The sequence below is a fragment of the Erpetoichthys calabaricus genome, chromosome 15, assembly GCF_900747795.2.
Source record: "Erpetoichthys calabaricus chromosome 15, fErpCal1.3, whole genome shotgun sequence".
In the NCBI taxonomy this organism is placed as follows: domain Eukaryota; kingdom Metazoa; phylum Chordata; class Cladistia; order Polypteriformes; family Polypteridae; genus Erpetoichthys; species Erpetoichthys calabaricus.
In genome coordinates, this window is record NC_041408.2 from 9,660,768 (window position 1) to 9,684,045 (window position 23,278).

The 23,278-nt window shown below is 36.2% G+C and overlaps 1 protein-coding gene across 2 annotated transcripts in view; it reads left to right on the top strand.

Annotated features, from left to right (window-relative positions):
• hbs1l (HBS1-like translational GTPase) overlaps positions 1-23,278 on the top strand; it is a 126,528-nt gene that overhangs the window by 13,318 nt on the left and 89,932 nt on the right. For both annotated transcript variants that reach the window (XM_028820125.2, XM_028820126.2), the window contains exon 4: positions 443-634. In XM_028820125.2, the coding sequence (XP_028675958.1) occupies positions 443-634 (192 nt within the window). The remainder of the gene's footprint in view (positions 1-442; positions 635-23,278) is intronic.

Below are 23,278 nucleotides of genomic sequence, written 5' to 3' on the forward strand. Positions count from 1 at the left end.
GAGTGTTCCTATAAAGTACAAGCCACATCAAAGCAATAATTTGGGTATACAGTAGTCTACAAAGCAGAAGTTCTTTTCACAACTACACTAGTGAGTGGTGAAGAAATGGAAGCATGGGATTGCTGGTACCATACCATTTAAAAAAAAAAAAAAAAAAAAAAAAAAATTCCTGTTCCGGTATACAGCACAACCCTGTGTTGTAATTAGTAGTTTCCCATCAGAAAAGAGACACACGGTAAGCCTGTACCAACCAGAATGCAAGCTCACATTGTTAGACATCTTCATTTTTGCCCATCCACAATAAAGAGCATTTTCAAAAGTGTGTTTTTTTTTTTTTTTGTTTTTTTTTTTTTTTGTGGGTTGAAAATGTAGTGTGGATGATGGAAGACCAAGATGATTGTTTAAACACACTAACATTTATTTTCTTTTCACCCTATCATAGCTCGACTGTATTCATGCCTTGATAATATGCGAGAAGTCCTTGGTGACTCTATCCCGGATCCTGTTCTTGTGAATGCAGCTCTTCAGTCCAACTTTGATCCACAAAAAGCTTTGGACGTGGTACTTACAGAAGGTGGGCAGAAGTCAAGTGCCCGAAACCAAGACAGTGCTTTAGCAGAGAAGTCAGCCAAAGGTAAGTTGCTATGTACTTTTGTTAGTTTTACAGTGCATGTGTGGAGACTTTTTTGATATTATTTACATTCACAGTTGCTAGTATAGCACAATATGTAGATATATGTTCAGTGGATGCACATGAGGAAAAACCTATTGAACTTGGACAAAGCAATAACAGAAACCACCAGGGGCCTCATGCATAACGGTGTGCATAGAATTCACACTAAAACATGGCGTAAGGACAAAAGCGGAAATGTGCGTATGCACAAAAAAATCCAGATGCATAAATCTATGCATTTGCTAACTTCCTCGTTCTTCCTCTCCATAAATTCCAGTCAGCATGAAAAGTAACGCATGTGCACACGCCTGCCACCACTCCCCAACTCCTCCCAGAATTACGCCTCTTTGAATATGCAAATCAATATAAATAGCCCTTAAGCTCAGCATTCTGTGAAAAGGCAATGGCAAAAGCACGGGGGAAAAATAGAAGAATTTCAGCGAATACCATGTGGAGGCAAGGAAAAATTATTTCAATGGTATAAACAACAAAGGCAAGTTGATCGAGTGCCATAGTGTTGGAGAAACTCGAAAGCTCAATTTCACAAAGTCGCACAGTGCCCGAAATAAAAAAACTTGTCAGATATCTAAGTCGCCATGAAAAGGCGAGTTGTAGCCCACCTTCTGAATATTTTATGAAAGCTTATGTGGGTAGGGAGAAATACGGACATTGGGGATGAGAGAGCTTGAAATGTCAACTTTATAATCTCGAAATTTCCACTTTAATCACGTAGTTTATTTTATCATTAAAGTAGAACATCATAAACTTCATCTTTAAAATCGCTTAATTTACTAGTTTCTCAAATCCCATCGTAACTAAAGTAGCATGTTAAATGCTTTTTGTATTTGATTTTCTATGTGCACTGTGTGTAAATCACTACGTGCTTCTTAAATGGGCTTTCTCTTCCTCCAACTGTACACCGAATCCATTGCATTTGTGATATTACAGCTCTCTGAATAATTAAAATGCTGAGATGTATACTTGATCATTTTCATGATAGGAGTTAAAGCATGTTATTAAACATGGGAACACAGTGGCACAGTAATTGTTCATGCTTCACGCAATATGCTTGCTGTGCCATGCGCGACCTTCAATGAAGTTTATTGCAGCAGTACTGTCTCTTTCAAACATACTAACCTCCAATTCTTGTCCTTCCTTTTCTTTCTCCAAATACCCAATCGCCACACAATCAGCTCTGTAATAGATTGTTAATAATTAAAGTTTTATCTGTATAATAAACATATTTTGCTGCATTTCATCTTAAAAATATCGTCATCATATGTAAATATGCGCTTTATAAAGTGGCTCAGGTTGTGCAATATTATAACTATTGCAAGTTTACAGTGAGGTAATTGTAAGTACAAAGTGTTCTACAAGGAGCACTTGATGGACTGATTGATTACATTTATAGTTCTTTGGATGAAACTTTCTGAACCGCGAGGTCCGTACAGGAAAGGCTCTGAAGCGTTTGCCATATGAGAGCAGTTCAATAGACGGCATGGCTGAAGCAGCATGTGCCTGATGCTGTATACCGATAATTCTCTTTCCAATCAGCTGCTGTACAGCTGTGATTCACACTCCGGTACAGTGATATAAATAGCTATGGTATTTAGAATAGTTTTACCATTCTATGGACCATTGTATTGTTACAGGTTAATTACAATCGGATGTATTAAACTAATAAACAATATGTGGTTAATTCCAGTGTATTTGATAAAGCCACGTCAAGGATGTGGATCTAAAAAAGAAAGGGAAACCATACTGGAACAAGAGCACAGCTTTGACGCTGGGTGCCGCCAGTTTGTAAAATCGAGCAGAGAACTTGTGTACGGCAAGCATTTAGCTACCGTGAAAATTTTGCGTGGATTTACACCAAGTTTAGGTTTTATACTTTGCGATTTGAGCGTAGAAACGGGAGTACGCAACATTTTTTGTGCATATGCACTGTTTATACATGAGGCCCCTGGGCTCTAAAATGTCATGGGGGTTTTTTTCTGGTTACAGGTAATTTTGTTATTTTTATACCACAGTCTCATCAAATTTGCTAAAAATGCTGTAACTAAGGGCAGCATCAATCATCTCATGGGAGAAGGTTATCTAATCCATTTTTCTTACTTTTGGAAAGATTTTGGATAAGGGAACAATTTTATCGGTCTATTTGGTCCATCCAAGTAGTGTAGGTGATCTAGTATTTGTTACACTTATTTATACACCTTCAAATTTTTGTAATTTAATATTTGTATTACATCTCCTTGGTTACATTTTACCAATTTTAAGTTGATCTTATTAGTTGTACATATTTATCTCCATTAAAATACCTGTAAGTCAGACTTTGCTTGAGTAAAGAGTTTGGCACTAGCCTTGTTACATTGCAATTTGTCACTTGCAAATTTAGCTCATGGGCTGTATGCATGTTTCTGTATACGTTTTATACATTTTAATATATATAAATTAGTGTTGGATCAGTATTAAAATTTGTCTTTTGATATCAGCATTTCAGACCTCTGTACCATTAGCAAAACACTTCAGAAGCAAGTAAGTGAGTGTCAAGGGAAAGGGTGCAAGTCGGGAAGTGAGAGGAAAGCTGATGTTTACTTTCAGAACTGAAAATCCAAAAATGATGGTACTGTACAGTTTTAAAGTTTGGGTTTTTCAGTACTTTTCCACTACCAGTATACCACATAACCCTAATATGCATATGCGTGTAATTATAGCTATTTTGAAAAATTATATCACCCTTTTTGTATGTCTGTGTTGCTGATTCTTGTATACCTACTTCCCTTACCCAGTTAACAGTAGGTATAGTTTGCTTTGTGCAGAATGAATAGTATATTTATTTCTCTGCAAATGCTGGCCTATGGAAAATCTGTTAACATTGTCTTTTTTGGAACTGTTTTACTCTGTCTACCTGCTTCACAATATTATTGTAGTAGAATAACTGAGGATGAAATTAGGTATTGAGAACTTTATATATAAGATAAGTAAAGATTGACTGAAGGAATTTTCAGCCCTTTAATGATGGAAAACGGCTCTCATGAAAAGGATGCCACATGGAAGTAATTTCTTGATTGGCTTTATTGAAGAATATCTCCTTACTAACGATTGAAAATTGTATGACATTTTTAAACTTATAACTGTGTAAAATGAATGAAGAAATCTATGCAAAACAAAGTAGAGTCTTGCGATTGGTATACTTGAATCAATGTTGACATGGTTCCGATGTTTTACTTGGTATAGGAGGCACTTTTCTGGCTTTGCTCACATATTGCAGACCTTGGAAAGTCCTGGAAAAATGCCAGTTTATTTCCTGGGGTTTTTGACTTCAGCTGTGTGTTTTTTAAACCCCTTACATGCCCTCAAAATGCATGGGGTTGCATATAAGGTGAAAGAAGCAATATTAAATAGTAACGCAGTTTTCTATGCTGTGGTGTGCTGTGCCAGTAACCTCACTTCAAGAGAACACCACAAAATTGATAGGATGCTTTTTTAAAAAGGTGGGCGTGCTCTCTGGACCCTCTGGAGAAAGTAATGAATGAGAGTGAAGACAAAATGAAATACCATTCTGAATAATGCTGCACATCCTCTCTGACAAACTAGCATTAAAAGACCTTCAGCCAATGAACTTGTTCAGCAGATGTATGTCAAGAAATGCTACTGCGGCTCCTTCATATCCTCTGCAATTTTGTTTTTATAGTGCCTCCCTGGAGCTACTCTCTTCTGTTTAGACAAGCCAAAGATTTTCTTTCCCTTTAGTAATGCTGATGTGCCTTTTTGAATGAAAGCTTCTGTTGAAAGGCTAATTTCCCTCTTGAAACAAAGTACTGTCTTTGTAGCATTTTGTAATCCAAAGTGGCTGGAGTTGGGTGTTATATAGAAATATACATTTCCTTTTTCTATATTTCTGCAGTATAAACATATTGCCATTCTAGAAAAAAAGGATTTCTAAAGCCTTGCCTAAAACTGATGACCTGACCACGTGGTGTTTCTAACTTTCCTAGTAACTGTCTACAGGATGATTAACTGCGCTCTAGCTGTCATTTCTTCTGTAACCTATAGAAGCTTAGGAATGTCTGTCTAGTTGGAGCTATTTAAAGGAACTATAGTTCACCTGCCACTCTGCAATAGATCAACTGAATGAATTAAAATATACAGAACCTTTTGCAGAATAATTTCAGAACATTGGTTTAAAAGAAATCCACAACAACATTTAGACAGAAAATGAGTAATAAAAATAAAACGCACAGATCTGTTAGGCGTAGGGGCTGTGGAATCATTAATTCCATGCGTTTTTATATATCCAGCACTATGGAATATGGTGAATTTCAGCAGGTTTCACTATCTTTGCCCAAAGAAATTGTACTATGGGACGTTGTTCAATAAGTGAGCAATCCCGCACTGGAGTGTCCCTGTTAATTTGTTCTGGTCTTCGAAAGCACAGTGCTCTGCCATTAGTCTAGTTGAACTACCCATAAGCCATTGCAAATGTGTTGTATTGCGTCAGCTTCTATCTGTAGCAGTTACTGTGTAATTTTCAAATTGCCTTTACTTTTTGATTTGCCTGTTTGTGTGTGTGTGTGTGTATAATTATATATAATATATGTACTTTTTATTAATATGCAACTTACCCCATATTGTGGCTGAGAAAATGTTTCAAGGGGGATTTACTTAACACCCTTCATTTATTGGTCAAGAGTCCTGTTTTCAATCCTTTTGTGAAGGAGTGTCCTGTTTTAACAGTATTTAGTAAAAATACATGCATTATTGCATATTGTACGCATATGATTGAATAACTTGATGGGTAATGTGAAAGTTTTGTCATGAGTTTGTTGATATTGCTTGCTGTTAATCAGTATTGGTCACTATATCCCATTAAGCACAAAAACCAGAGATTAAAAAATATTTTCAGTAGTTCCTACAAACTACTTGGGGTAAGTAACGGATACCAGAACACGCCATCCAAAAATGTGTAGTGGTGGTGTGTGTTTTTTTTTTTTTTTTTTGACAGAAAACAATAATTGACTATTTAATCATTAGGTTGCTGAATTAATACCATATGACTTACAGAAGTTTTCTCTACCATTCTTAACCATATTGCTGTACATATAGTAAACAGACTGACAGATTACCAGATTGTGCTCTTTGAAAGCGTTGAAACTGTGTGAAGGTTGTATGCTCTTTGTGACAAAGTAAAAAAAAAAAAAAAAGTCATTTAGTAATATAATGCCTTTTCTCCTTTTTCCCTCCCAACATGTATTGCTAAACTATTTTTGCTGCATCATCTTCTTGATGGAATCCTTCATGCTTTTTGTCCACCTTTGAATACTATTGGCTATCGTAAGGTAAGGAGACATATTTTGTTCATTAGATTTGGGTTATCCCAACCACTCGAGGCATTGTGTCATTTTAGAAAAGTCCAACAACAAAATGGCAACACTCTTAAATCCAAGTGATACATTTTCTGGACCTAATTCATCTGTAATTCTGTCTGGTGATGTACCTTCTGACAGAAGTCTAAAAGTGCCTTATATTGATAAAGGGACTAACTCTTGTGAAAAGTCATTGTTAAATCTCTTTCCATTTAATATGGATGAAAGTACTATTTTTGCAAAAACAAACTCTGGCATGTTTAAAAATTCACTATCAAAACTTAGTTTAGCAGAACTGATTCCCAGTAATGAAATAAACTGTGGAGGGAGTGCAGTATTATCTCATTCTTCTGGAGCTGTCTTAGACAACATTAACAGAGAGCATGCTTTCTCTACTGAAACATCCACAGACAATCAGCCCTGCAAATCCAGTATTTGTTTATCTGAAACTAACCACTTAACATCCTCACTTAATAGTTTAATTCTGCAAGATGCCATGCAGACTCGAGCAACTACAGTGTTCAAAAACCTTAACTCTGTTTGCCACAGCAATTCATTCAGTAATTGCAGCGAATCCACCAGCAGTAAGCCGGAGACTGTAAATCCTTCTCTTGAGGATCTGTTTCATGAGCACAAGAAAAGTAGCCCCAATCTGTACGCTTCTTTCTTGGATATCTGTGACAAGCCAGAGACTATTGACAAAGAGCCATCATTGTCTCTGTCACAGCCAACTTCTGAAAATGAATTTAAGTTAGGGGCTCCTTTGTCTCTTTGCTCTTTGTTGTCTCACCAGAATAGCAACTTGGAAAACATTACCAGAGATGAGGTGAAAACTGATTGGCCTCCAGTACCATTAAGAAGTGAATTGGCTGGTAATCCCTTAAACAGCTGCAAAATGCAGGCATCTCCAATAGTAGATATGAATATTGATTTGAAAACTCTTATACAGAGCCAACCAAGCAATAAAGCCCTACGGAAAGAATGCTCTGAAACAAGGGGATATGTTACTGATCGTTCCAGAGACAGAAAGTCGCATATGCCGGAGTTCAAAAACAAAAATGAAAAAGTCTTTAAAAGACGGATGCGGACTACTTCAAGTTCAAAAGATATAAGTGCTAAACCTTCAGTCTTTGCCTTGGCCTTGTCATTTCAATATACTTCAAGGTACCTTGAGAAAAGGTCCTGTATCATTCACAAAGCTTTTTTATACAACTCACAGGTGCAAGTAGTGAAAAGGAAAGACCAGAACCCTTTATTTAAGATACCACCATTTTGCTTTCAGACGCCCTCTCCAGATGACATTGTTAAAGCCAAACAGAAAAAAGCCTTTACAAGGCAGTAACAACTTTTGAGTTGTTACTTTTCTTAAGGCAGCTGTACACTTGTTTGTTTTTTTGTTTGTTTGTTTTTTAACCAGATAATTCCTCAGGAAATGTCTTGTCTCAATGATTTAGTGTTTCTGAAAAATCTCTGCATTTGCATACCATTCTCTTAATTGAAAATTGTTCAGAATATGAAACTTCTAAAGTTTGCGGTCTTAGGTGTCTTCATCCTCTAGGATGTTTTAACAATACTTTTTACGACATTAATTTACATACTTTTCCATCCAGGGCACAGACTTAATAAAGAGAAAGCATATCAAGGGCCTGTCTGACACATTTTAAGACTCCTCGGTTATATACTATTGTAGCATTCTTGTACAAAAACGCCTGCATATTTTGTACTTTGAGATTTTAGTTTTTCTCAGTGTTTTTTAGATTCTGTTTTGATAAAATTTAATCACTGCCATCTTTACTAACATCTGATACATTTTATTTCTAACATTTCCTGTAAAGGTGTGTTTTTTTTTGTTTTTTTTTTTAAATTGCATAATAATAGACATTTTTAATTTTCTAAAATCTTTGTGAGAGAGATGTCATTTTCAGCAATACAAGATTTGAATTTGGTCTTAAACTGATGTTTAAATGTTTTAGTTGTCCAAATATTTCCTGTGAAAACTTAGCAGAGAGACTGTGATGAATAATTGATGCGTTTTAAGTGAGAGCTAAGAAATACAAATTGATAGAGGCTGGAAGCATAGCAGGGGCTTAACAAGCCACACTACAAGGCTTTTGTTTTAGCAAAGGAAACTATTTCACAGGTGCAAATAACTTCAGAAGTGATGAACAGTCAGTGTTGGCTGTTGGTTTACCACTGAACAAAAGCATCAGGCATTAAAGTGCAGTAAGACACCTGGATTACATTTTCTCCCCCCCCCCCCCCTTAATTTTCTTAAACAATGGTAAATGTTAGAACTGTAATGCAAATTTACAAGCTAGTTTTTAAAATTATTAACAGAATCTGCTTAATTGAAATCCTATTTAATCATGCAACATTACAATGTGCAGGTTAGAATGCTGGTTATGTGTTCATCATTTCAGATGGTGCCTGTTTAATGGGTTTGTAGTGGAGGAACTGGCCATAATGGGTTCAAAGGCATTGGAATAGAGCAGCCAAGCTGTTACCAGCATTGATGCTGTTTTATTTTTTCTTTTTTTTTTTTTTTCTTTTTTAAGTGTTTGTAAAAGCATTCCAATTTTTTAATATTTTGTTTTCTGTAAATAAAAAATGGGTAATAAATGGCTGATATAGTTGTACATTTTGTATGCATTGCTAAACATGTAAATACTGCAATAAAAATGTTTGATTTATGCCGTGTGTGCTGAAAGTGTGTTGGGTAGAGAACAATTATAAACTCAGGAGTTGTAAGAATTTGTTTTCTGGTTTACTTGGGTCTTATACTGAGCTTTCTTCAGGTGCTCTGATTTTCCTGTCATATCCCAGTTACACATTTTAGTTTGGTTGGGAACTGGATTTTCAAACAGACAGATCACTGATAAATGGTTGCATGTATACAATCCCTATTTCAAGTGCATTAATGTAATTTAGACATAACTTCTTGCATAGTACTTGCAAAGTACTGTTGCACCTGATGATTTTCCCCCACCTCCTTGGTTATTTTCCAGTTGGTGTACCCTCACTTAAGATATATGTGCTTACAGGATACTACTAATAAACTTCAGCAGATAAATGAACACTGTTATTGTATGGATGTTTTAGCAACTTTAAGTTTGTCTCCTTTTTTGGGTCTGGCAAATCGGGCTTGGTTTTTTTTTTTTTTGGTTCTCGACCCGACCACCCCCCCTTATTTTTAATAGCTTTTCACATTGATTTGGTGATTGCTTGGTATCCTCAACCTTTAGAAAACATTTTCGCTTAACATCAGTGTTAACAGGTAGGTATTTCGGATTCAATTTTTCTTTGTTTCTTTCTATACAGAATAATTAAAAAAAAAATCATTGTAGCATTTTTAATTGGACTAGTATAACAAGTTAGACGGGAATAGCCATTAATGGTTTTTGATAGACATTTGTGTATGATGCATTTTAATTTACAAGTAGAGGCTAATATATATATTTACAACCATTGAAATTAATGTAAATAAACCATAATAACCAGGGGTGTGTGTGTGTCTGTAGTTTTGGCTTCATTTTTTATCTGAGTAACTATTTGAAATAGTAACTAATAAGCCTACTACAGATTCAAACTTCTGGGATATTGCAGAGCTGCCCCATTTTGCTTATACTAGTGATTCTTGATCACCCTCTGTAGCCTTTTATTCCTAGTTTCTACATTTTGAGGTTCGTGTAGAAAATGTAAAAGTTGTTTTTTCCTTAATCCGTTTGTTACTAATAAGTACAATAATGGGTCTGATGCTGAAGTAGTTGCAGCCTCTGCAGTCTGTTAACAACACTCTATTAGGATACAATTAAAGGAGCAAATCAGAAAAGACATTACTTGGAAAGCAACCAAAGAATTACATTTACAGCTAAAAAAAATCTAATTTTGTAATGTCTTATAAATATAAATGTCACTTTTTTTTTTTTTACTTTTCAGAGTGTAAAATAAGACAAAAGGTCAGTTAATTAAATGAGATCAATCAGAGGTAAAACTGATTTCACTGATTCTGAAACAGTTTAGAGCAATGTTGTCTTCCCACGAGCGAGTTTGGAAACCACTGGATTAGATCAACCCAGTAGTCCATGTGGAGGCCCCCTAAAATATACATGGCAGAAAAGTAAAAGGGGTCTGCACCACATAAAGGGAGACTGCATTAAGGTCATGGAGCACGCAAAAAAGGCAGTAATAGCTCAAGAAGAATGAATCTGTTTTTATATTGCTTTAAGTAACTGCCACAGTTATTCTGCTCTCAGTGAATCAAAGTGAGCTTATCCTCCTAACTGTGTCCCTACTTGTATTTGCAAGTCACAGAAAAGGCAATCTTGTCATTAGGTTTTGTTTTTGAATATATCAAGCATGCTGTGGATCAGTAACAGATTTGCTTTTTGTATTTTGTAAAAAAAAAAAAAAAATAAATAGTAAAGGTATCGCATGTGTTATCAATAATTGTGCTTGTTGCAAGATGAGCACAAGCTGTCAAAAACAAAAACATTAACTGAGCAACTTTGAGCATTTTTCTTTGACTTTGCAGCTAAAGTGGGTTTGGTTACCATCTTTTTAGGAGACAAGTTTATTCTCCCATAAATTGGGAGCGACTCGCAGCTTCATCGTTAGCCACGAGAGTTTGTCCACAGTATGTGTGCAGCCACATGGTTTTAAGTTGTTCTGATACCATCTTTGTTTACCCTCTTTGTGGAGTTGGCATGGCAGTAATGTTTGCTCTTTTTATTTATTTTATACTCAGGATTTTGGCTACTTCCCCAATACTTTTTGTTGCTGTCAAAAAGCAGGCTTGCTTGTTGGGAGTAAGATGGATCAGAATGTGGACAGATCTGCCATCTTGTGCCACAGGTTTATATTTAAAGGCATTTAACCTGAAAATTTAAAGTAGCTTGTGTCCATGGATGGATGGATGGATGAATGTTTATTATTCCTTTGAGTGTCCCCCTGGTTGAAGTCACTATTTCCAGAGTTGAAATGATTCATCATTAGACTGTGAATAACTGAGTGAATCCCTTCTGTTGACAAGTTCCTTTAAGAAGGAATATAAACCTTAATAAGGATGGTATAACTTAGCCATATCTTGGATGAATTCTGAATTGCACACTGGAGTTTATTGTAATTTGACTAACAGTATTGCTTATTCACTAAAGACACTTTCCAAACGCTTTGTTCAGGGACTATTTAGAAACTCTGGAACTTCTGTAGCATTCTCACTGCAGGAACTCTGCCCATATAGTAGATGGTACCTGGTATTTCAACACCCCCCACCCCATCATAGGTAGGACTCCGGTATGAGTTGTCAGAGAGTTATCAGTTAAGATGAAGTGCCTTACTTTATACCACTCTTCCTTGTACCTAACGTTTTTCATAAAGGTTACAGATCCTCTTGTGTGGTGGGAATGCAACACAAAGTGGTCATAGACCACATGTGGCCCAGAGAATACATTAGACAGGAACTTTGGTTCATGAAAACAAAGTTCCTGTGGTGGGAATGTGCTAATTGATGTCCAGTCCTCCTCCTGTCTTTTGCCCATTCCATCTGATTGTATCGGGTGAAATCCATCCAGCATTAAAATAGCATTTGGAATAGGAATTTAAAGCCGGTTCTGCAAGAAGCCACAGTACCTGAACATGCCATGAGATGTGATAGTCCAACTTATTTGAACATTCCTCATTTCTGTGGAAACAAGCAGTTATAAAACCTTTCCACATTTTTTCCTTTCTCCCTCTTTGCTCTCTTCCATTTGCAAAAATGTAGGCAGTCCCAGATGGCAGACCAATCAAAGATGGTGAGTGGGTCTTCTCAACACAATGTTTTTAGACTATCCTAAATAAAGACCATAGTACGCTGGATATATTTAATATAATTTTCCAAATAGTCTTAGTGTTCTAGCCCTTTTCAGAAACCGAGCTGATGGAACAGTGCCATAAATGATTACAAGGCTAGGCTTTCTATAAGTTTAGTGTTGCTCAGCTTTGTGTTCATTTCATGGTGCATTATGAAAAATGAACAAACCTGTAAAACATTTTATTCTGATGTTTTTGACTTCACCATTTTGTAGATTTTGTGTTTTACCTTTTGTGGATTGTGGTGGGTGTGTGGTAAATTATATGACTGCCCAAACAAACAGCAAACAGGTTATGTCCAGGTCAAAGGCATTTTTTTTATTATTCTTTCCAGGACTACCAAACATTACCTTCTGGTAAGTGGAAAAATAATGCTACAACACCCACCCATTTTGACTCAAATGGGAGCTAAATTTGCAGTACTGCTTTAAATATATATTTTTTTTCTTAATTGGGTAAAATTGCAGTCTTCAGTGTATTGCAGCACTTTTTGAATAAGTTCAAGGTGTTGGATAGTTGTTCAGTTAATTTAGTTTTAAAGTTTATCTATTTTTCCTTAGTGAGCAATAGCTATTTGGATCAACAGCTGTGTTGTCAGACTAAACGGGTTTTAATAATGAATCTTTCTTACTTATACATTTTCTCCTGATTTCCCAAGGGTGGAGAGGGAAAAACTTAAATTCATGCTCAAGTGGTAAATAGTAGTGGAAGACATGGACTAGTAAAGTTATTTAAAAGGGGGTGTGGGCCACCATTGTAATGATATATACTTGAATATGAATTTTGAGCACATAGGCAGTGTGCCTTGGGCGTATCAATAGAGGCTATAATCGATGACAAAGATCAAGAGTTGTTGATACTGCATATGTACTTGTTTGTTCCTCCAAGGGAATAAGGAAAGCACCAGTGAAAGTGTTTTATTTGGGGGGGGGGGGGGTGTGGAAGAAACGGATGAAGCAATGCAAGAATCAGATGAAACGTTAAATGAAAATCCTGCCATACTTTGTACTCTTAAAATGGTTGTCCATTGTAAGGGGGCAGTAGAGGACAGGAGCATCAGTGATTTTCATAAATATAAAGGTAAAACTAAAAAAAAAAAACTTGCCAGGATGCTTGCATGACAGGCAAACATTAGCACAGTTATTATATAGAGGGTTTGAATAACTACCGATCTATATACTGTACATCCGAAACTAGTGACATTAATGTAATACCAGACCAAAAAAAAATGTAGGCATTCTGGTTTATTCAGGGGGTTACACTAGTTTAACCATTTTGAAAGTTGGAATGTTTTTGTTCATCACCAGTAAAGATTACATTTTTCATCCATCCCTATTCCTAACTTGCTTATTTAAGACAGGGCAGTTATGCCCTATCCAACAATCGTAAGGGTGCAGGGCAGGTAGGAGAGATCACATTTTTGTTTATGAAAGTTCTGTAACCAAGCAATTTTCAGAAATAAGTGGTAAAAAAAAAAAAAAAAAAATGTAATATGTTTTAATATTTTTAATAGCATTTTGCAGTAGGGTTGTGGTGAGTAAAACAGCCAAATTACAACTCTGGTGATGTAAAAATTGCATCAGTTGATGTGGTTGTAGAGGATCTAGTTAAAATTTAAACAAAAAAAATAGACACAACTTTTTTTTTTGGTTTTTAGTTTTGCCATCTCGAGTGGTTTTTTTTTTTTTGGGTGAGATTTTCAAATTTTACAAATTTTTTTTTTTATATCACTCATTGGTCAAAAAGATCGTTGCTGGGATATTTTGAACAAACTATATACTGAATTTCAACAAAATCGGTCCTTTGGTAGCCAAGTTTCTTCATGTGGGAAGACTTGATGACGACAATTTCATATACACGTCTTTTTAAAAAAAAAAAAAAAAAAAAAAATGTACCTGTCGCCAGAGGGCTGTGTGGTAGTCCCTATGCAACCTTCCTACATGAAATGCTCATTGTTGTCAATATAATGTGCATCGTGAAGTTATTATACATGAAGGCTTAGTTATTTCACGTGTCCTGTAGTTATAAAGTTGGCAAATTAATGCTATTAAAATGTTAGGTGATATCTTTAGAATGTAATGCAGAAAATGAAGATAATAAAGAAAAAGCAAGAGAAAATAACACTTCACAATCAGCTCTGAAAAGAATTGGTTTAGAGCTTGGAGGATGACTGCAGATAGAGATCACTTATCTACAAGCACATGAAAGATGCTTCTCTGATAAAAATCCATTGGCCTGGGTGTGTGGCCACCCTGGGTAAGTTTCGGAAGATGGTATCACTTCAGGCCACAGATGAGGTGTGAGGCAGAGGGCACAGGTGGCATTGAAATGCTGGCTTTGGATAAGTGCAGATGAAAGCACTTGGAGCTGCATGGAAGGAGTTGTGGAAAAAACAATGTTGACAGAGGTGTTCGGGGATGGCCAAGGAAGGAGATCACATGCTCTTAAGAAGGTGTTACCAATGTGTATAAAATCCATGCCCAGAAAAGTGTGATTAATGGAGATTGCTATCTTTGGGATAAGCAAAGTATGAACAGTAGTTTCTTTTCACTTCAAGCATACCAGTTACTAAGGGGACATGGGCACCTGGTCTAACTTATGTTCAAAAGTCTTCATTTTTTGTGGCCGTATTTATTTTAGTATATCACAAAAATACTTGAGCATCCAGAGAGCAATTGCTTCTGTTACTTAAACATTTTGGCAGAGATTACCTTAATTGTAATTTTTTAAAATTTTTTATTTCAAGGGTTTTTTTTTTTTTCCTTGTGGTTTGTCACCTTCCTCGATGATATCAGAGTATTTTACTTTTTTAATCTAGTGCTTACACAAAAAACGCAATGAAAGTATGAGGACAACAATGGTTAACACTGTTATTTAACTAAAAGAAGGTTATCTTGATGATTCATCCTAAAAGCTTTGCCCCATTTTTCCACCAAGGGAAACACTGATCAGCTCATTGGTTACACATTTTGCTCATTTCATTTCATCCATCACATATTGTTAGACTAATGACTTGGAGACAAGCAGGAAAGAATATTTCCTACTGAAAAATCAAAGAAATCAAGGACACCTTTTCAAAAACTACAAATAACCTTTGTTGGTAACTGATAATGTACAGAATGTTTTTGACTGTTTTTGTAAAGTATACTACTACTACATATTACTTTTTAAATTTGATATCACAAAACAAAGCATGAACAAGTCTGTGCTTAAAATAATGGTTATAGTGAAAACTATATTGTCTGATGCAGCCTTCTAGACATGAGATTGAGTGCCCACGTTTCCAAACCTGTTTAGCACTTCTACGTCTTGTACACTTGGTTAGAGTAGCCATTGAACATTAAAATGTGAAATAATTCAACATTTACTTATTTTGCTATGCCTGTTTACTTGGTCTTATGGAAAGATGGCACTGTTGAGCAAACTCGTCAAGAACGGGCCTATGGCTATTATCCTTATTTTGTGGAAGACTCACAATGACTGAGTCCTCTGAAAATTTTAGGATATGTCTATCCATTTGTGAGCTCCTACACTCATTTTTGTGTCCGATAAACAGAAGAGAAGACCTCCACTTTAACATGATCCCAGGGATGAGTTACGACAATCAGAAAAACTATTCATTTTCAGGGAGAGTATATCCCTACCAACTACACTAATGAAAGTTTCTTAGATTTTTCATTTTTAAACATGTTCAAAACAGTTTTTCATGATAAATACTAAGCTACTTTATCTTTCTGAAAATTCCATGCTATTCATGTGTACTTAAATTACTTAAAAGATACTTAAATATCTGTATCGGGGTAAAAAATGTATTGCATTTCATTATTGTATTACTAAAACAATGCAAACCTAAAATTCACGCCCCAGTTACTACCTTGATAAATTTTTTGTAAAATTACATCAGTTGCAGTTTTAAGCACTAAATTGCCCTGGAGAAAAAATAGCAGTCCATCGCTGGGCTCACTCATACCCCATATTTACAAATACATAGGGTAGCCTGTTAAAGCCCGCACAACTTGGGGGATGTGGGTGAAAATTTTGCACAGGTGCAAGTAGAACATACAGACACCCACATTGGAGTTGAGCGCAGGATGTTAGATCTGTGAGACAGCAGCTCTAAACATACAGCAAATGAAAAAATGACAATTGTAGTGTTTCTGTTCACACACATGTCCTTTATTCCTCCCTAGGACCTGCACATAGGTTTAAAGTAAAGTAAGGTCAAAGGGCTAGGAGGACAGAAAAAACAAAAACTAAAAAACAAATCTGTAGGGGTTCCAATGCTAAAAGACTGACTAGCTCCCACTGATTTCAGGCCAGTTACGAGTGACTTCTAAGCCAGAGAGTCTAATTAGTCTGCTTGGATATAAACATGCAAAGTTTTATGAAGCCCTGACACTAGATAATGACAGAAAATAATCAGCCCCAGTTGCCATTTGTGATATGTGATTAACTGTAATTTGAATATTAATAAAAAAAACAATTCTTTATGGACTTGTCTAGCAGTAAAAGGCAACTGAATAGTTTTCTCTGGGGTGGCACAGATGAAATTCATACAATCATATCCATATTCTAAAGATTAACAGTACAGTAGGCCCCATCCACAACTAGCTCCTATGATACCACAACAGGTACTGGTCCCCTGCAAGCCTAAACTTAACAAGAGGGTAAGAAAATACATAGCACAAAGTTTTAAGTTAATCATATGAAGTTTGATTTGTCAATATTTTTTACTCTGACTTGATTTATGGATTTTTTTTTTGTAATTTCAAACAGTAGAAGGATCAAGATATGATATGGTTATAGCTGTAAATACAGTACATACAAACCACTTCGACAGAAGGGCAGTTTAGAACAGTGTGATGAGATTTTAAAATCTGATTTCTTTGAGTCGGATGAGAAAAATAACCTTCAAGTCTGATCAGAGTCTTCAGCTACAATAATCAAACCTTTAAATGTGGTAGAACTAAAACTAATTCTATATGCATGACCGTGCACTGCAGTGAACTTCTGCTCTGTCCAGGGGAGGTTGCAGCCTTGTGCTCTGTGCTGCTGTGATGCGGTAAGCTTTGTCTCCAGGTTTTTTACATGCTGTGAGCTTTTAGTGAATGTTATTTCTCCAGCCCATAGTTACATTTCCATATATGGTGGTAGGTAGGTATAAATAATAAACGGTTGGTTTAATTTTTTCTCTCACCATTAAATTTGCTTTATTTGGTGAGTGGTCATAGTGCAGATGTTTAAGCAGAATTGGGAAATTTCTAGGCCATGTAAGAAACATTTTCCTTCAAAAAGCCCTGGGTCAGTATAATATTCAGGAACAATGCACACAGTGTTTACACTGCTTCAGCAGTCTATTGTTCAGTAGAACTACTAAGCTGTGGATATATCTTATGGGTTTTAAACTCTTCCACTTGAGACTGTTATCTGTAGTGCATCCGCTGTATGAACTGCAATTGGAAAAACTTGCACTTGTTTGCCTGAATGTGTTTATAGAGGAAGGATTCTCTGCATGAATGGGTTTGCTTAGTCTCTCTAGTCCTACTGTAACAAGATTCATTTTTCAGGGTGGGATGTTATTTTTTGCCTCTTGGAAGCATTAAGTCCAGTATATTCTGAAAGTTTCTATGCAAGTAGATATGTTTTTGTGTCCAATCATTGATTGTAAATTCAATGAAATCAAACTAGTAAACTATACATTTTATTTTTAAATCAAGTTTGAACATGCAGGTTTTTAATGTTATGGAACAATTGCTTCATAAAAGTAGAAAACATGAGGCCTTCACGAACAACTTTAAAGTATATTTTGCTTCTCTTATCTGAACTTCATTGTCTTTGGTTTATTTCAGTTTCATGCATTAATCTTTAGTTACTTAATAAGCGTGGAGACTTAGAGGTTTTAATGATAAAGCTGGATATCATCCCACTTTCAATACAATATTTGGATATTAAACAATTTCTGTTTTAGCAAGACAGTAGAAGTAATTGAATATCTTTTAGAAAATTACTGTGTGGGTTTTTAACAGGAAGTGGTTTGATTCACAGAAAATGTATGTCATAGATGCAGACTGTTCTGTGCTATAGCAGATTTTTTTTTTTTTTTTTAATTTTATTATCAACACCACCTACATTGGAAAAAGTGAACCACTCCAGAGATCTGTTTTATGTGAGAAAGAATGTAAAGTGCAACATAGCAGAAACAAGCTCTTTGTGAAGAACATATGGTGTAAGGTTTTCAAATCAGCATTGGATTTCCTTGATCTACCCATATGCAGAAATACAGTAGTCTAGTTTTTGGCATTTTATGTTTTGCGTTAATTTAAAAGTTAAGATACATAAGTTGGAGACAGGTTGTCATAACTTGTAATATAAGTATTTTTCTGTAGCTTTGCGAAAGCAATATACCGGTACTTGAAGTTCCTTTCTGCTTTAGTAAGGTGGATCTGGACAGTGACTTTATGACTTAAGTTTCTGCGTATTCATAATGTAATTTTTTTTTCGCTTAAGCAATTTGTTTCAAAAATTTAAAATAGTTTCTCATAAATTGACAAACATATAGATGTGCAGTTTTTGTCCTTTTAAAAACCTATCCTAACTGTCCAAAAACTTCTCCGAAGCTTTTTATTTTATACATCAAGGAATGTTGGCAAAACATTCAGATATATTTGTCATATTTTGTATTTATCATGTCAGTTATAATCTAATTGTAGATATTTGGTTAGCACTCCATTAAGTTTTTTTGATGTACCCGAGTAATGATTAGGACAAAAATTTTAAAAAGCAAAAGCAATTAAGCCCCTCCAGTAACAAGTGACACAATATAAAAAAAGCAGTATATTTAAGTATTTTCTAAAAACTATTTTTACTATGAATAGTCTTAAATGTGAGAACAACATTTCTGTATACAGCTATTTTCACTTCTGTTGGGAAATCTCCTGTTTCATAAAATAGAAGCACAATGTGAGACCACTACTGTTCAAGCCAAATTTGTGTCAAAATGAATATGCAGCCTCCAAAACCAATATTCAAAATTGTATTGAAATTAGCATGTCACAGGGAGCCGGACAATGTAAAGGTTGTTTACTACAGAGTACAAGAATTAGAAACCTCTTGATAATGGTCTGATTCTTGCTCTTGACTGCTCTTAGATAGACTTTGTGGCAGACAACCAGGGCCCTTGCCTGTGTGGTGGGAGGACTGGGGGAGACAGTGGGCTGAGGCTATTATCTCCTCCGGGATGCTGTGGATTCACGCAGGGCATGCTGGGAGTTGGAGTTCTCTGCAGCCCTGTTGGGGTCTGTGGATACTGGCAGGGGGTGCTGTGGCATCGGCAGAGCCCTTCATGGCAGGAATGCCTCCACAGGCGGAAGTGCTGCCAGAAGGAGATCACCAGACACCTGGAGCACTTCCAGGTGCTCAATAAAAGGAGCCAGCTGCCACTACTCTGGGAGCCAGAGTCAGGAGGTGGAGGAAGAAGCTTTCCAGGAGGAGTGGAAGCAGACAGAGCGAAGAAGAGAAAGAAGGTAAGTGTGTTTTGGTGTTGGGAACTGTGCTGTGCAGGTGGGAAACAGTGGAAGGCGTTTCCCACAAAGAAAAATAAACTTGGGTCCTGTGTCTGCCTGTGTCAGATTTGGGGAGCTGTGTGCCCCCTGCAGGCCACAACCTGTTCTTTTCTAATGTTTTCTTCCAAGAATTGATTATAGCTTATCATAAGGTCATTGCAAAAGCTAAGTAGATTATGTAAACACACATGATTTAGTAATTTTTTGATGTCTGAACTGAATAGTGTGAGTGTTTGCCTACTATTAAGATGCCTTCACCTGTACAGTTTTTGACTTACAGAAATGAAGTATAGGGCATGCAGAGATTTCCTGTTTAAATGAATGACTGGTGGAGAGAGTCTTATAGGCATTACCAAATGTCAGAGAACACAGACTAGGAATTTAACTTGAGTTAGGTGTTAAAATAACCAATTATATACTATATACAGTAATCCCTCACCTATCGCGGGGGTTACGTTCCAGAGCCCCCCGCGATAGGTGAAAATCCGCGAAGTAGCGACCTATATTTTATTATTTATACATATTTTAAGGCTTTATAAACCCTTCCCACACTCTTATAAACCTTTCTCACTCTCTTGTTAACCTTTCCCACGCTCTTATAAACACTTCCTATGCTCTTAAACACTTTCTACATTCTTAAACACCTTGGACCAACACTGCACGCAGCGATCAAACGTCAATGTGTCTGCACTGGCTTTGTGAAGGGGGGCAGCTGAACTCACGCTGAGCAGAAATGGACTTTGTGCTGCGTCTGCCAAAATGCCTGCTTGTCGCTCTGCGGGTTCGGAAGAAGGAGTGTGTGTGTGTGTGTGTGTGTGGGTATGCGAGAGCTGAACGCACCTTCGCTCAAACCCCCCCTCCCCGGAAGCGCAGTACGCTCCTGCCACTTCGCATTGTCAAAGGTGTGGGGAGCTGAATGAACGCTAAGGAGAAGTGGACTTTGTGCTGCTTGTCGCTCTGCATGTCAATAATTTTAAGCCTGTACATCACCAATTTTCCTGTCTCAGTTTTGTCTTGCGTGAAGTTAAAATGTTTTATAATAGTGAGATGTTACTCATATCCTTAGCCCGACATCCACATATCATATGTGTTAACAAAGTGTGTTTTATAAGTTTACATGTGTTTAAAGCGTGTGGGATGGGTATTTTAAGGCTTAAACTATAACAATGTTTATTTATATGGTCTTTCTATATCGCGGATTTTCTCCTGTTGCTGATGGGTCTGGAACATAACTTCCGCGATAGCCGGGCAATCACTTGTATTTAAAAACCCGCGAAGTCGTGAATCCGCGAAAAGTGAACCGCGAAGTAGCGAGGGATTACTGTATAAAATCTGTAAATGCCAATGGGCAGGAGAAGTATTCAAATATATTATTTCAAAACCAAGTCAACATGGATGTAAAATCAAGTATTATACTGTCATCTCATTTCTTATGTTAGAGTTAATTTTTGTCTAGTCTGCAGGACTAGTTACCTCCTATGCCACAGTCGAAAGATGGGCTGCAAAATTCCGTTATGGTTGGATATCTCTTAATGATGACCTAAAGTCTAGCTTTCCTTCGATATCAATAACACAAGATAACTGTGCCACTGTTTAATGAATAGTAATGGAGATTAGAAGAGCTGACAGTGTATAAAATAGCATATTCTGTAGACTTTAGTGCTGGGTCAGCTGAATTCATTCTTTCTGAAGAATTAACCATTAGAAAGATCTTTGCACTTTGGGTCTCCAGAGTTTTAAAATAAAGCATCCCCATATCTAGGGTTCTGAGGATAATTTTAATCTAATTTTGGCTGGAAGAAATTTTAAGAAGCCTTTCATAAATGGGGAATAACTTGAATATATCCCTATGAGTCCTAAAAGCAGCTGACATTTAACTAAAACTGCTTTCTTATTTTGTTTCTTGTGCCAATGTTGATTGTAACCAACACTATTAACAGAATCAATTTTTTTAACGTGTTTTTTTTTTTTCTAGTGTATTGTATTTTGTCTTTTAAGTATTTGCCTTTTCAGACCTGTTTTAGTCTTTTTACTCTGCATATTCTTAACATTTCTTTCACTGGATACATATTTAATTTTTAGTAGTATCACTGTGCAGTTTGAACTTGACAGTTTACATTGATCCACATTTTATTATTCAGGCAGATCCAGTTTACACAAACTCTGGTAGCCAGACCTTAGTTCTTAGGAATGTGTACAAGATATAGCAAAAAATTAATAAATAGAAGTTAAAGCAACTTTTGTCACTTTACTGTCATAATTCAAGCATACGAATGACTTTATTCATAATTTATAGCATTCTTATATCCACTTTATATTGACCAACATTTAGTTAAAATAAATGCATAAAGGTATGTTGTGTTGCTGATAAGAACCTAAAAAGAATATCCTAAATTGTACAAGGCAGTAAACTTATTCATGAGGTTTTTTTTTTTTTTTGTTTTTTTTTAAATCCTTAAGAGAATGATTTTCTTAAAGGGAGTGCCTTGTTATAAAGTAATTTTTTGACCATTCCTGTGGTGGTATTTACCACCCATGACCATTTCTACTATCTACGGTGGCTTCCCTACATGAAAAGTAGTAATATTATACTAATTCATTCTTTTTAATGTATGTGCCAGTTTTCATTTACTACATTTCTGATGCAAGGGGAAAGTAGTGCAAGAGTTTTGTCAAGTGTATTATGTAGTAATTGAATACATGTGTAAAAAAAAAAAAAAAAAAGTTGTTTAGCACATAGTTGCAAAGTACAAGTAATCTTTGTGCAATAAAGAGGTCTCTTTATTGCTGATATTTTGTCACAGTAAAAAAAAAAAAAGCAGTGGGATTGCTTCTGCGAGTGTGTCCGGAGCTGTATGGTAGCAGAGCATAGCCTAAAGCTAACTCATCGCTGGGTATGGTGTGTTAAGCAGAGTTTGTAGGTTGTTTTGGATTTTCCACTTCCAAGTGTGCTTTCAGCTGTGGCTCAGTTCTGCTTTTGATTGGCATATGTTTTCTCTTAACTGTAGAATCTCTTGGCCCCATTTACACTTGTGTCCAATATGGGATGTACAAAAGGTTCCCCACAGTGAATGTGGTGAATTCGTTCTTGATCGTGATTTCAGTGCATGAAACTGTTTACAAATCTCATCTTCCAAAATCAGTACTGAAAATTTGTCTGCAATGTTTTGTGTGGTGATGTGGGTTTAGTGTGAGATTTCAGAAATGCTTTGAACAGGCTGCTTTTCCATTCCAGAGACCATCAACATCAGTACAAGTTGTAGCAGTCGCAGCAACAGCTTTGCCACTAGACCGTACACGTGTCTGAGCCTTCTGAGGCAGCTTAAAGCAGAAGAGTGCACTGAGGTCTTCTATTCCACTGCTTCAAAAATATGCCAATACCATTTGTTTTTTTACTTTTTCTCATCCAAGATGAATGCATCACAGAGAGGCCATCTCTGTCTCAGAATGAGCTTAACAAATCTGTTTGGTACAGAAAAGGGAAGCCACTTAGGTTATCTTCTTGTGATTTTGCCCCCCCCACAAAGAGACTCTTCAATTTCTAAACAGAAAATAGTTATAAAGTTTATTAGATCAGATTGTCTTACAGATTGAGAATGTTGGGCAAAAGACAAAGTATGATTTCTTAACTTACCAGTAAACCCCCGATTCTCTAAAGAATCGCAAATCCGAGAATGGCAATTACTTTCTGTTCCCTCCAATCTTTGTGGGGATGAAAAATCATGGAGGGTGGGAGCGTCCTGGGAAAGTTTTCATTTAATTAAATAAATATATTTGTACTAAAGCGGTTTCTTTTTGGAGCCGTGACTCCTTTTGTTTCAGAGGCG